Genomic DNA, 14,936 nt, shown 5'->3' on the forward strand with positions numbered 1-14,936 from the left:
ACAAGCAGGAGGTGGGGACCAAAAGCCATCGTTTGACCAATTATTCCCTTCTTCAACAAATCACTTGATTTTAAAGGCAAAATATGATGTCAATAAATAGCTTTAATGCACTGGAGTTGACCATATATAACATGACAGATGTCAAGAACAAGGATGGGTGTAAATTGTGTTCCTGCTCGCATGCAGATAGAAATTCAGGAGCAGGTTTGCCCTTTCCTGAGCACAGGGACAATGCCACAGTTGGGCACTCTCCCTTGGCATCGGCATCCCAAAGTGAAGCTGGCCAGCCCACGGGCATGCCACAACCAGCCAAGGACAGCCAGGCAGCACAGTGCCACAGAGATGGTTCCCCACAAGCTGTTTTCTGGGACGATAAGGGTTAAAAAAAACCCCAACCCAAACCACACAAAAAAACCCAGAAGGCATGCCTGAAGAGGAGGATTAGAGAGAATAGGGCCATTTCTCAGCAAAGACTATGGAAACGTAAATAGAAAAGTAACATTACGCTCAAGACAGGGGCCCTTTCGCTTTGCTCCTGCCCTACAATGCCACTATTGTTTTGCTGACAACTGGTAATTATCCCAAGCTGCACACACTGGTATTCCCACCCTTTAACCGGGAGGGATTTTGCTGCCGCCGACCCTCTGACACCAGCAAAAATTCACATACCACAGGGTTCAAAGGGGGGGCGGGCTGGAAAGGCTGGGCGAGTCTGATGCGGTACGTCATTCGGGGGACCTCCATTTAGTCATCCCTAAAATACAAAGCTATTCGGGACGTTTTGCTCCAGATGACCATGCTTGGGGTTCAAGGTGCCCCAAATAGCAGGGGGTGTTTTCCCCCATCCCGAGTAAGCAGTACCTACCATCACCCCAGATGAAAAAATGTTCACCTCCCAAATATCCAAGTCTAGGTGGCATGTCCTTTCTCAGCCTGGCAGCAAAGAAGCAACTGAAAAAAAAAAAAAAATCCTACAAAGGCACAGTTTTTCTTCCCTCCTAAAAAGCTCAGGCATCCCTGGGGACCCTGAACCCCTGGGACGAGCCCCTGCAGGCAGCCACTGGTCTGCTGCCCGTTGCGAGGGGACTGTACTGGGGCTGTGTTGGACCCATCACTTCTCATTTATGGGATGGGGGAGTCATGGTCCCAATCTCCCCATCCCACTAGGAGTTCAGCCTGGTGCCGGCACCAGCTCAGATAAGGTGATAAAAAATACTGGAAACTGCCTCAAGGTGGATTAAAACACTCCCATGGTCAAAATGTAGATTTATTTTTTTTTTGCTGGTGCTGGCTGGTGCACGAGCCAGAAAGACCAGAAAAAGGACAAAAAAAATGCATTTTGATGTCTGCCACAGGCTGCAGGCAGCACAGTCAAGGACAGACCAAGGCAGGGGACACACGCAGCCGCCAAAGGATCCGGCTACAAGCACCACAACTAGCTGCTCTGGGATTTATTTTTTTTTTCTTCTGCATTTTAATTACACGATCGCAGAAGTTTCTTCCTAATGGGAAAGCTGGAAACCAGTTTTTCCTGCAGCAAGGCCAATTCCACAAATGCTAGCAGTGACCTGTAAAGATAAAAAAAGCCCCATAAATCAGCAGAGCAACATCTTTCCTTCCTTGCAGCGTCACTGGCCTGTTTCGCTGGGGTGGCTTTTTATTTGTTGTTGTTTTAAGCACCCAAGAGAAAAGAAACCACTCCTAAAACCCCACTTAACCCATCCCAGCTGCAGAAAAAAAAACCCACGTAGGCAGAAGGAGCTATGCTACGGGACTCCGGGCAAGCTCCAGCCTGTCCCTGCAGCGCCTGATCGAGCTTTGTAGGGAATGACCCCCCCTTCTCCCAACCCTGGAGCCCTGCCAGCTCCCCGCCTAATTAAAGCGTGTGGCCGCTTGCAGGGCGGAAAGTCAGCAGCTGGAGCATGGAGGCTCCAGCGCCTCAAGGGATGAACCCCACCACTGCACCAGCACCCCGCTTTTAAGGATGCTGAAAACTGGAGGAGCTCCCGAGTCTGTGTTGGTACCTGGCTCCTCTCCATCACTTCGTCGGTCAGAGCAGCAACACAGCTGCAGGGCAAAGATTAAATTCAGATTTTGCTCTTTAAACTGCTTTTGGCTGAAGGAGTTTGCTTTGCACCCACCTTTTCAGGGCTATAGGCATGCCACAGGATGGGGGGAGTAGCAAGGAAGGGACGAAGGCTTGCACAGCTTGTGGGGGAAATGCTCACCAGCCCCTCTGCAAGGAAGAGAGGGCAGGAGAACGCTCAGAAGGGGCCATAGGGAAAGCAGAGGAAGGGCTTAAAAGATTAAAATGGGACAATGTTATCAGCAGGCAGCTGCCCCATGCCTCCGCACTGCGTGTGTGCGGGGCCTCTGAATGCCGGCCGGGCGGCGCCCACCAAAACTCTGCGGTACTCACTGGGGTACCACCCATTGGATGTTCAGGTGCCAAATGCTGGCACTGGCTGCGCCCCTGAACCCCAGCACAGGTGGCGAAGCATCGCCAGCAACGCTCAGAAGAAAACTGGGGTAATCAAAAGATTGAACAGCAACAGTGTGATAAAAAGATTAAACAGTAAAATGAAAGAAATGGGAAACAATTTTACTCCCTGCCCAAGCAAAGTGTTTTTTACTGGTGTTCATGCAACTGCAGCTTATCAGTCCAAAGCACATCAGCAACACCCTGAGGCCAGAGAGATACCAGTAGCTTAACAGCAACAGGCTATTCGCACAGCCAGAGCACTGGGGACATACTGGGAGACCAGTTTCCACCATGAGAGTCAGAGTTACAGTGACACAGGCTGTCCCAAGGTCCCGGTGTGGTTGTGGCCAAGCTGGTGTGATCAGGTGGGCTGTACGTGGCCATGGAGCATCCCCCCAGTGCACTCCCGAAATCAGGCGTGATGTCAGTAGGGGAGGCAGAGATGCTTCACCAATGACCCACCCATCCCTGGATGGACGCTCGCTAGTTAGCCAAAACATCCATGAGCTTGTTTTATCACCCGTTCCCCAAATTTCTGTGCCGCTGGACCAAAGCCAACCACCGGGGGTTGCCAGCAGAGCTGCAGGCAGGCGCAGGGAGTGGGGCCAGGACTGTCCCCGGAGCCCAGCCCACCTCTTCCCCCTGCCCGGCCAGGCAGAGCGGCACGCATCCGGACCACCGGCCCAGGATGAAGAGGGACCCAGCCAATGTCCGCCTTACACCGCTGCATTAATCCTGTTGCTAGGACACCCACGGGCAAAGAAATACAACACTTGACGGATTAGCGTCTAGACTGGCTGACCTTTCCCTCCGCTTGCGAGGTGGAACCGGGGCGAAAAATCAGGCGCCGTTGGCTAAAAGGAGGAGGTGAGGTTTTTTTGTAGATGGGAGCCAGGGAGGGAGGAACATTGCTGTCGCTGAAAGAGCCATTTCACTACCTGCTGCTGGAGAGGGATGTGCAGGAGACAGACCCGGGTCTTGCAACCTGCTGCCAAGCCCGGGCTTTGCCCAGCAACCCAGCCAACAAAAGAGCCTTTCATGAGAGGGGACGATGTCAACTCCGCAATTAGCAGGGGAAAAGAAAAAAGAGCCGAAAGAAGATTATTACCTCCAGCAGTTGCCTCAGGGGGCCCCTCTCAAATGGTTTCATTAACTCTTTCGGCTGAGCCCAAGGAGGAGAAAGTGGGGAAGGAGCCACCAATGTCAGCGGCGGCCGTTGCTGGCTGGACCCAGGGCAGCATTCCAGCCTTGCAGGATGCCATGAGGAGACCAGTCTCCTTGGGCATTGTTGCTGCAGTCTAGCAGGGAGCAATGTCTCTGCCCCTGAGCTCCAACACTGGATTGGACCCTGCAGGGACCACCACCCTTCCACATCGTGGCTGGGAGAGTACCGCATTACAGGTAATTACAGGTATCACAATCTCCTGCCCAGCCCTGGACAGTCCCTGTGAGATCAAACACTGATCTCGGGAAGCAGCGTCCTTGTTCAAGCCATCAGGTGGCCACAGCATATGCCACACCCTGAACTTCTTCCACCTCCTGCCTTGCTGAGTGATGGAGAGCCCATACCAGCCCACTGGGTACCACACACAGGGGGGATGCTGTGACTCCCCCACATCCTCCACCTTCATGGCCTGATGTCTGAATCTCCCCACCAAAAAGACGCAATGGCTTGTTAAATAAAATCCACATTTTTATCAGATGATGCCCTGGTTACCTGGTGGGAAGAGGTTAGAAACCTCCCTCCAGGCTTTTTCTCTTCCTGATGCCAAAACCTAAAACCCACAGCTTTCCCTTTTGCCACTCACCCCAAGGAAATCCAGGATGGGTCACCCAGTCGACAGCAGCTTGCTCTGACAGTGCCACTGTCCCTTACACCAGGGGCATCACTCGATGCAAGTCGTCCCTGCAAAAAGCTATCCGGAGACTAAACCCCTGGCCTGGCCTCCAGCCCTCCCAAGCCTTTGGCAGCCTGAGCGCGGTCACAGGATGGGGATGCATGGGGACAACTCAGCCTTCTGCCAGGAGTGGCCTTGTGATCGTCACGACCGTCGCTTTCCAGGCTCACCACAGGGCTGTGGCACTCACTCCTGAGGAGCCAGCCCCGGCTTCCCTGTGCCCCAAGGATGCCCTTAGGGGCTGGAGCACAGGGCTCATCCCCACACAGAGATATAACAGCAAGGCCCAGGTGCAGGTATCCCCAAAGCAGTTGCAGAAATAACAACTGCTTAATCAAGTCCTACACTAAAAGTCAAAAAACATGCATGTGCTGTGCTACACACCTTCCTCCACCCACAATGCACGGGGCTGGGACTTTCTCCCACTCACCAATATTCAAGGGGATTTAGTACCAGCTGAAATCATTGCAGATCTCTTCCACACCACCTCCCACCCATCAGTGCCTCCTCTGAGCACCGGTTCTCAACAAGATGAGGCAGATCTTCCCAAAGGGCAGCTGCACTGCCACCACACGCACGCTGGTACCCAGGGGATGGAGAGTGTGGCTGGAGGACAGGACAACTGGTGAGAGCACCCCACAGACAGAAGAGAACAGATGGAGCTGTGGGGTGAAGCAGAGCCCAGCACCGGCCTCCCATCCATCACAGAAGATGCTGTCTTCAGGCTGCATGTGGAGAGATGAGCAGGACACTCTCTGAAAGGGTTCACCTCCCTCAATAAGGCTGTGGGGAGCTGGGCGATTGGGTCCGTGCCTGTGCCAGATCAGGCCTCACAGGCAGGCTCGCTAGTGCCTGCATCTCCCAGGAGGGCAATGCCGTGCTGTGCATGCTGTGCACTCCGTGCTGGGCTCTGGGGAGGGAATCCCTGCTTGTGATGCAGCAGGTGGTAATCTTCTTACAACACACTGGGCCTCCTGGCTCTGAGAGCGCCTGTCCTCTCCCCAGGGCAAACGACCCAGTGCTCAATAGCAGAGCACTAATTCATCTCGTAAGTGAGGCAAGTGGTTATTAATCACAAGCAGGCGCTAATGAATGCTGGATTGAAGGCTCACAGTCCTGGCACGTGGGAGAGTAGCCACTACTAGCCCTTCTCCTGTTTCAGGACCCAGCTGGGGAGATGCTGACATCAGCAAGAGGGTAACGCAAGGTGTCTCAGGGCTCTGTGTCACCCATGGGTCCTGGGTCTAGGCAAGCCTGTCCCCTTGGCACAGTACAGCCCCCTGCCCAAACAGAAGGAGGGACAGCAGCTACAGATAACCCATCCCTGGGGTTGATGCTGAGAGCAGGCACGTGTCCTAGATGAACTCCCCAGGAGGGAGAGGGGAGATAACCCCGTGCTGGGGTTTGGGGAGGGACCTCAGGAGTGGCTGTCATCCCCCATGCTGGCTGTGCGAGCACTCACCACCAAGGCTGAACCCAGGGACTCCATCTGCACCCAGTCCCATGCTGAGGTTTCCCCCAGGTGAGGGTCCTGGCCCCTCTGGAGAGCAGTCCAGGGTCAGAGGGGAAGGATCAAGCCAAAATGTTGCCTTTTCATGCTGGGGAGCTGGTTTAGAGCAAGACAAGATGTTATTTCACCTTCACCATAACACACTGGTGGGTTCCTTGCCACCCTGACTTGCATACATCACCCCTACAACCTGGACCATAGGTGTTTAGAAGAGGGGTCCACATCATGCCTTCCCTGGGGACCCTGCTAATCCCACTGCTGGCAGGCACAGCAGAACATGCAACACCCCAGCACCATCCATCTCATTGGAGGTACAGGTCCCACATTGGCACCAGGGAGATCCCCTGGCTTTTGACGATTTTACATCATCACCCATTTAATTAATTACAGCCTATTGTAAACCAGAACAAACACAGAGCCCCTGATTTGTGAGCAGCAGCCTGGGACACACCAGCAGGAGTGATGGCCGAAGCCTGTAGCACCCATCAAACATGGTCCTTCTTGATCTGCCTCCCTGGGAGATGCATGCTGGTGCGGCACTGCCTCAACTGGGAACACCGCAGTGCTGGAAGGAAAGTGGATGGGACCCAGGCCACCATCCACCACACGGGCGCAGCCAGCAAGCACTGCCAGCTTATCTGGGGTTATCAAAAGGTGCTGTTTATCCAAAAGTCAACAATCCCTGACTCAATTAAGTTACAGACTAACGAAGAGGGTGGAAAAAAAAAAAAAGAAATTGATTGACTACAGCATTTACTGGAGGGGAGGCAGGTGGCTTACTTACGAATTAAAAAATCAGAGATAGCTTCAAGAGCTGCCAGGCTGATGGAGATTTATGCTAGCAGTGATGGTGGGAAGAGCATGGAGATGGTGATGCTGGGCTGGCAAGCTGCAGAATCCAGGTGCCCTGGCTGCTATTCCTGCCCCAGGCTGTTTGAACAGACTCCCACAACCTGGGGACAGGGTCAGAGGAACAGCCAGATCTTCCAGTCCCCCAGGAGGAGGAAACCAGCAGATTGAGCTTGGGAATCAAATAAAAATACAATAAAATCCACTAATAACCAATTTCCATCTTAGAAGATGGTTGGGAGGCGATGCCAAAAAAAGCAATAAAAATTCCACAAAAGCAACCTTTTAAACTGAAAACGAGCAGACACGGGATGTTCCGGACCAGATGTTGCTCGCTGAAAAAGCCCCCAGCGCTGAGGATGCTCCTGCCAAACAGCATGGCGGTCAGAGCCGGGAGGACAGTAAGTCTCCAGAGCCTTGACCCCAAAGCAGCCCCATCCCACAGCCCTGGGGCAGGGAGGTTCCTGCTCCCTCCTAGCTCCCAGCACTTGCTGGGAGGCCATAGCCACTCCACCTTTGGCTTGCGGGAACCATCCCTTCACGCCCAAAGGGGTTATTAACTGTTCTCATGCCTCAAGGCCGTGGAGGTTTTTTAGCCCACCATGCCAGTGGGGAAGGAAATTGAGCTGAGAAACAGAGAACACGCTGAAAGATGTGCATTTACATGGGCAGAGCTGGCAAACGTGCCCAGCACTGCTGAGGCAACCCATCAGCTGTGCTGCAGAGCCGCCACTCACCCCACAGGCAACCCTGCTCCTGGTGACAGGGAGGGATGCAGGACATCAGGCTGCAACATTGCAACAAGATACCCAATGGCTTTCTCTTTAATGAAGGCTTCTCACTTGTTAATAGCAGAGCCAAGCTTTCCAAACCCAGAAGAGAGCCTCACAAGCATCTAAGCAACTCTGCATTAACCCAAATCTGGACAAACAGAGTGTACTAGCCACAAGTTTCACAGGTTCTGTTGTTTTTTCCCCCACTGCATCCTTCCCTCTCCACTCTCACCCAACATGACCCATTTTTGCCCTCAAGCCCTCTGCAGCTCTCCCCATGCCCGCAGTCTCCACTCTCATGTTTCTCCCAGTGGCTCCAAATCCACATTAAGGCAACGCTGGAAGCCCCCATTAGCTGTACACATGTCCAAACCGTTTTCTAATCCCGTTCAGCTCCTTGCTTCAATTATATCTTTGGCAAAAAGCTCTCTACGCTAATCAAATCCCACATTAAAAGCCAAAAGCCACACATGTGCTGCTACCACATACTTTCCTCCATACACAAAGTCAGGGACTTTCTCCCACTCCCCGATATCCAAGGCAATGTAGCATTAGCCAACACTGTTGCAGGTTTCTTCTCCACCACCTCCCACCCATCAGTGTCTCCTCTGAGCACCTGCTCTCAGCAAGACACGGCACATCTTCCCAGAGGGCAGCAGCACTGCTGCTCCACACACATTGGTACTGAAGGTATGAGGAATGTGGCTGGAGGACAGGACAGCCAGTGAGAGCACCCCACTGATGGCACAGAAAAGATGGAGTGATGGGGTGAGGTGGAGCCCAGCACTGGTCCTCCCATCAGTCACAGAAGATGCTGCCTCCAGGCTGCATACACAGCCAGAGATGCACAGGATGCTCTTGGAAAGGATTAATCTCCAACGCTTTCTCAAATGTCATCAGATACGCTAGAGGATCGTTAAAATGCTTTATTAATCCCATACCTCTGGGCTGCTGATATACATCCGATACTTAATCCCAGACGTCTCCTTCAGCACTTTGAACTCTCTACTGAAATGCCAGAATTAATTCTTTTCTTGGTAAACTATCAGAGTTTGGATGAGACAGAGTGCACTCACTGGGATTGTTATTTCAGGGCTTAGACCATCATCCCTAACAGTTGCTGCAGACCAGAGAAGCCAGCACCACGCACATCTGACAACAGCAAAAGCCGCAAGATGCAGGCAAACCCTCACCAGCAAAGCTGTGCAGCAGCCCTTGCCAGCCCCACCTGAGTAGTTCACATGGCTCCAAGCCTCCTCCTTCTTCTCCAGCTCCCTCTCTCCATGCATGCTCTCAGAGACATCACCCTCTGCAAAGCAGCCCCAAGCTCAGACCATGTCCTGAGGCAGGGAATCATTAGCTAGAAAAACATGGGACGGTTGCCTGTGGACGGAGGATCTTCTCCCTCTGCTCTCCAGACACAGGGCAAGTACCTCTCCTTGATCCCACCTCCCTGGTACAACTTTCCTGGCTAAACAGGGACCTTGTGGAACTGGAGGGTTGCTTGGGCCCTACTGAGCTGGTTATGGTGGATGCCTGTCTATCACAGCCACAGGAGACCAGTGAGGCCCAAGGCACTGGGAGGGATCCCAGGTGAGAAATATGAGGACTCCAAGGAAGGATACCCTGTTGAATTGTACACCAGCATGGACCACAGGGCTTCCCATGTGGCTGGTCAATGGGAACTCCAGATCTCCATTCTCCAGGCAGCGCTCAGAAGGAAGGGGGTATGTCCATGGCTGAGTAACGTAAACCAAGACCACAAAACAGAGCGGGAGCAGGTAGAAAGCATGGCCTGCAGGACAAGGGAGGTCATTCTCCCCCTCTACTCTGCTCTTGTGAGACCCCACCTGGAGCACCGTACTCCTCAGCACAAGAAGGACATGGACCTGTTGGAGCGGGTCCAAAGGAGGGCCACAAAAATGATTCAAGAACTGGAACACCTCTCCTGTGAGGAAAGGCTGAGAGAGTTAGGGTTGTTCAGCCTGGAGAAGAGAAGGCTCTAGGGAGACCTTATTGTGGCCTTTCAACATATAAAGGGAGCTTATAAGAAAGACCTTTTAGCAAGGCCTGTGGTACATGGGGCAATGGTTTTAAACAAAGATGGTAGGTTTAAACTGGACATAATGAAAAAAAATTTTTTTATGGTAAGGGTGGCGAGACACAGGAACAGGTTGCCTAGAGAAGCTGTGGATGCCCCATCACTGAAAGTGTTCATGATCAGGTTGGACGGGACTTTGAGCAACCTGATCTAGTGCAAGATGTCCCCGCCCATGGCAGGGGGGGTTGAACAAGGTGATTTTCAGAGGTCCCTTCCAACCCAAACCATTTTGTTATTCTATGATAAAGCGAGAGTGGACAAATTAGTAAGATTTCAGACACACGGGGGTGACTCGCCTTGGTTTGGCGTAGAAAAGCAGGTTGCTGCATGTGCCTGGGAGCTTCCTCCCAGAGCCACTGCCACAAGCCCCAGATGTGCCGGTGGATGCAACAGTGGCATCCCACGGCACAACCTGGGGTGAGAACAGCCCTCCCATCCTGAAGGGCTGAGGACAGACCTCAGCTCCTCCAGACAACCCTCGGGCTGCCCAGGAGACTGATTTGCAAACAATGGCGGCCATGTCGCCCATGTGCCCAGGTCGTCAGCATCCTCTGCAGGCTCCACACTCATGGGAGGATGCAGCTTCAGATCAGTCCTCACCCTCCATGCTCGCTCCCTGCTCCACACACTCCTGCCTCCTAAAAAAGAAGTGGTGACACCCTCCAACTAGAGAAAAAACTGTTTCCCAGCAGAACAGTTATCTGCTTGGGTATTTTTTTTAAACCATGCAATAAAGCTTGAAATGGGATTACAAAATGTGTTTCTCTGCCTTATCCACGTGCTCAGGTTTGCTATTTAACAGCACCCGAATCATATTGACATAAACACTGTAAGAAGAGGTTATTCCAGATGCAGGCCAAAATAAATAAGAAGCGGTGTCACAAAGAGGCTGATATTCAGAGCAGAAACCCCAGTTCTCCAGGATCTGGTAGTATGTGTCAGGGATCATCCAGGTGCCACAGGGAAAAAGAGCTCGGCGCTCTGTCTTCCTGGAGATGCACACCAGTGAGAAGCTCCCAGGCACCCATGGCTGCCTCGGGCCAGGGGAGACATGGGCTGAGCTCCTTTTCCCCACATGGAAACTCAAAATCACGTTGGAGCTCTGGGCGAAGGATGCTGGGAACAGACTGAATCCAAGTACGGAGCTGCAAAACCACTGAGAAAATTAGGAGCAGGGCTTGAAAAGGTTACTTGCATCAAGGGAAGTGAAGAAAAATCCCGCCTGCCACGCAGGACTACTCAGTCTTTTATTAAACTGAGTTTCCAACCCCAAAGTGCCATCTGAGTGGGGCCACTTCATCTCTGCTGCCTCCTCCTTGGGATGGGATAGGATCCATCTGCCAGAAGATGAACCAGGAGCCCTGGGAGCATCCAGCAGTGCTGCAGAGAGATATCCACAGGCTTGGCCTCTTCCAGCTGCCAGCAGCCCGGGGCAACTCTCCCTCCCCACCAGCTCCCACAGGAGAGAGCAGCAGCCCAGATAAGGTTTTGCAAACAGAAGTCCTGCCAGTTGATAAGGAGATGAAGAGCCCACAGGGCCTCCCAAGCACAGCATCCTCCTCAGTTGCTCCAGCCCATCCCAGGGCCAGTTCTCCAGAGCCCTTCTCCTAGTCTTTAGGAGAAATTCTTAAAATAATATTTGCAAAAGCTCTGATCCACCTGTCAAAAATCCCCAGGCGCTGATGCCAAAGCAGTTATGTCACAGGCTGTAAATCGCTTTGCACGGCACCTGTTTCATCTTTAAAGGCACGTGCTTGCAAGGAATCCCAGCCATTGAGATCGACAAGCCATTGAAGATGGAAATAAAATCAAGCACAAGCCTCTACACCAGCAGCAAGCAGCTCTGGCACCTGCTATATTTAATAGCAGAAGGAGGCAGCTTGGCTTCCCAGGTGCTGCCTGCATCCTCCTCATCATCACCAGCCAAGACCTTGATGTACCAGCCCATCCCAGCCCCAAACTGAGGCAGAGAAACTCAGCATGAGAGAAGATGAATGAAGTCAGGCTGTCTCCACCATCAGATTGGGGCAACCCTGGCCAGCTTTGTAAACCCCTAGTGGTGGGCATCTCCCATCTCCAGTGACCTGTCCCAAGGTTGTCCACCCTCCTGGGAGTGGGGATTTCCCCAGCGTTCAGCACAGCCTGGGCTGCTGCCCTGTGCATAGGGGACACCCATATACCCACATGTGCCCCAGTTCCCCCACACTCTCAAAACCAGTCCCACAGCAGCACCCTCATTCCCTTTCCCTGTACAGCCACATGCCCTTGCTGAGGAATCCCAGAGATCTGGAGGATAAGAGGTAAGACCAGCTCCAGTCAGCTAAGCCCCCAAATTTTTAAGGCAGGCAGATAAACAGAAAGGTTATCTCCATACCAGGACAGCCTTCAGAGCAAACATTCCCCAGGAGCCATCACAAAGCAGCGCTGGCAGAACAGGCCCTGCAGTCCTTGGACATTGAACCAAGGGAAGGGGGAAAAAAAAAAAAAAAAGAAAAAAAGAAAGAAAAAAAAGCCACACCAACCCTCCTGCAAATTCTTTTAAAACCCGATTCACAGCCTGCCTTTGGGAGACAGCCAAGTCGGCTGGGTGAAACGGGCACCTCCCTGCCACAGGTGACCAGCGCCGGCGGTGCTCCCCCAACATTTAACCCCTATGTGTGTCACGTGAAACCTCCTTGGGTTACCTGGCATGGCTACTCAAAGGTGGAGAGGATCCAGCTTCAGCTCGACAAAGGGTCCCAGCCAGCCCTGTGCGCCCAATGCCATTCCGGGAGCTGAGATGCCAGTGGAGAGGGGGGTGGGAAGGGCACGAATAGCTCTGAATAACCACTGTTAAACCAGCTCCTGGCCCTCCAGCTCAGTTCGGCTGTGCTGGACAGTCTCCAGGGACCTAAAATAGTCAATTCAGGATTTCACATAGGAATGACGTTCCCATCTCTGAAAACCTCCAAGGGGAACTTTGTTCCCAAGGTCCCTGGGGAGGCACCCACGCCACAGAAAGTGGCGTCACAAACCCAGCCTGGGGCGCTTTGAGAGCTTCTCCAAGTGTTCCCAGACATGCTCTGGGAGTGCTGGGCAGCCCCACTGCCCAGACCACTCTCTTCCCCTCCACGACATGACCCAGCCTTTGCACAGCTGAACCCGAGCTGTTCCTAGATGACATGAAGCCTTGCTCCCGTAAATAATCCACCGATTTCACAGCCCAGCACCTGTCTGACTCCCAGCTCACTTGTACCTGGGGCAGCCACTTACCAATACGTCTTGCCCAGCCTAGGAGGATGGAGGGACATGAGCCACACCTTATAACACGCTGGCGAGCTGACAACACTCAGCGCAAGCAGAAGACAACCAGAACATCACCCTGGAGAACAGTCACCCTCATCCGGTTTTGGATCACCACTTGCAGCTCAGCTGCTTTGGCAAACAGGGTTCCTGGGCTGCAAGCAGGGTTGGGGGCTCCCTGTGTCAGCCACGGCTCTCTCTGCTGCCTCACACCGGGCACACATCCAAAAACCAGGGGGAGGAGGGCTTTCAACTGGCCTGGCAGCCAGGAGGAAGCTTCCCCGGCGGGGAGGTAAAGTTCACCAGGAAAACAGGCAGCTAGTGCACTCAGGCAGTGGGAGAACTGGCTCACGTGCCCCATGGGGAAAGAAGCGCTGGAAAGCTGAGTCAGCACCAAATTCCCCTCTCCTGGGGCACAAGCTGCTTGAGAGCCAGAGGAGTGGATTGTTTCACAGAAATCCGAAGGCAGGGGAAAGCCAGTGAGTGGCGTGGGAGGTGTTGTATCCCTGGGGCACATGCTCGAGGCTTCCTACTGCTCAAAATGCTTCCAAGGATGCGCAGGCACTGGGAGGACTTCTGCAGGCATGGCAGAAACCGCTAACACATGGAGCACGGCCACTTTGGGATAACGCCATCCTGTCTGTCTCACAATCAGAGCAATCCAGACAAACCACTCTCATCCCAGTAAAGCCACCAAGCGCACTGCAGCCAGGTATCTCTCTCAAGGATTGCCCAGCACAGTGCTCCCCCAGCATCCTCCCCCAGTGCCCTGTTGATGAGATGGGGCCCATACGACCCCAACCCTGCCACCTTCAGCAGCCACAAAGGACATAGCCATTGAAAGGGTGCATGGGGGGAAAATCCCCCCATCACCCTTCTCTTTGGGGAACACGGACTGGGCGCAGCATTTGGCGTGAGGGAAGGCACAACTCCATGCCTGCTGGGGAGCAGGACTCCATCCACATTGCACCCAGGGGACAAGGGCCTTCAGGACAGGGAGGGGGTGCAGGACCCCAGGCACGGCAGCAGGGATACCCCCCACCCCCCCTTAGCATCCCACGCACGTTACCCGGCTCCTGGGAAGCGGTGGGGACCAGCAGGACAAAGAGCCCAAGCAGCAGCCGCCGCGGGGGACACCTGCGGGAAGAGAGAGCAAGACGTTACCCACCCTCCCGCCGGCTCCGGCGTGTCGTGTCCCCCGGTCGGCAGCCTCCGGCCGGGCCAGTGTGGCCCCAGGGCGCCCGGGCAGCTCGGGGGTCCCCACCGTATACCGGGGCTCCCCAGCTTCAGCGACACCGTTGCACCGGAGTCTCGGTGAACCCCAAACCCGTTGGCTCCGGGGTCCCCGCGGTACCAGTGCCGGTGCCTCTGGGGTTTCCACGGCACAGCGGTGCGCCCTAGCCCGGCCAGCTTCAGTGTCCCCACGGTACCCCTGCCCCCGGAGTCCCCCCCCGCACAGTACACCGCTGCCCCCCAGCTCTGGCGGCGTCAGCGCTCCCGCGGTATCGGTGCCCGGCAAGCCCTGGCGGCTACGGGGTCCCGGTGCACGCCAGCCCCCGCTGCTCCGGGGTCCTCGTGCTACCGGTGCCCCGGTGCGCCCCAGCCCTGGCGCCCGCAACCCCCCGGCCCCGCGGCTCACCCTGGGCTCATGGTGCCCTCTCGATGCCGGCAGTGCGGCTCGGCTCGGCTCGGCACGGCCTGGGAGGCGGGGAGGGGAGGGGAGGGACGGGGAGGGGAGGGGCGGCCCGCCCCAGGCTGGCGGCAGAGCGGGCGCGCCGGGGCCGCAGCTCAGCCCGCCCCCAGCCCCAGGTCCCGGGGCTTGCACCGCCTCTGGACTCCTGCAGCCGGGAGGGGATCGGGGACAACCCCGGGGTGTACGGGCCCTGCGCCAGCCCCCGGTGTGCGGAGGGCACAGCGCGGTTCCCCAAGGAGCATCCTCTCTCCGAGAAGCATCTTCTCCCTGGGGTGCTGGGGAGCACCCTCACCCCCAAGGGGCACTGGCAGCCTGCACCTGCCCTGGCATCGCCTGCTCCACCAAGCG

General features: G+C 54.8%; 1 protein-coding gene across 1 annotated transcript in view; it reads right to left on the minus strand.

The window, feature by feature from the left end:
• COL18A1 (collagen type XVIII alpha 1 chain) overlaps positions 1-14,591 on the minus strand; it is a 41,745-nt gene extending 27,154 nt beyond the window's left edge. Inside the window, exons 1-2 of the mRNA XM_074594774.1 lie at positions 14,535-14,591; positions 13,965-14,032 (exon numbers count right to left, since the gene is read on the minus strand). Coding sequence (XP_074450875.1) covers positions 13,965-14,032; positions 14,535-14,545 — 79 coding nt within the window. The 5' untranslated portion in view covers positions 14,546-14,591. The remainder of the gene's footprint in view (positions 1-13,964; positions 14,033-14,534) is intronic.
• Between the last annotated feature and the right edge of the window lie 345 nt (positions 14,592-14,936).

The sequence above is a fragment of the Larus michahellis genome, chromosome 7 (assembly GCF_964199755.1).
Source record: "Larus michahellis chromosome 7, bLarMic1.1, whole genome shotgun sequence".
NCBI classification, from domain to species: domain Eukaryota; kingdom Metazoa; phylum Chordata; class Aves; order Charadriiformes; family Laridae; genus Larus; species Larus michahellis.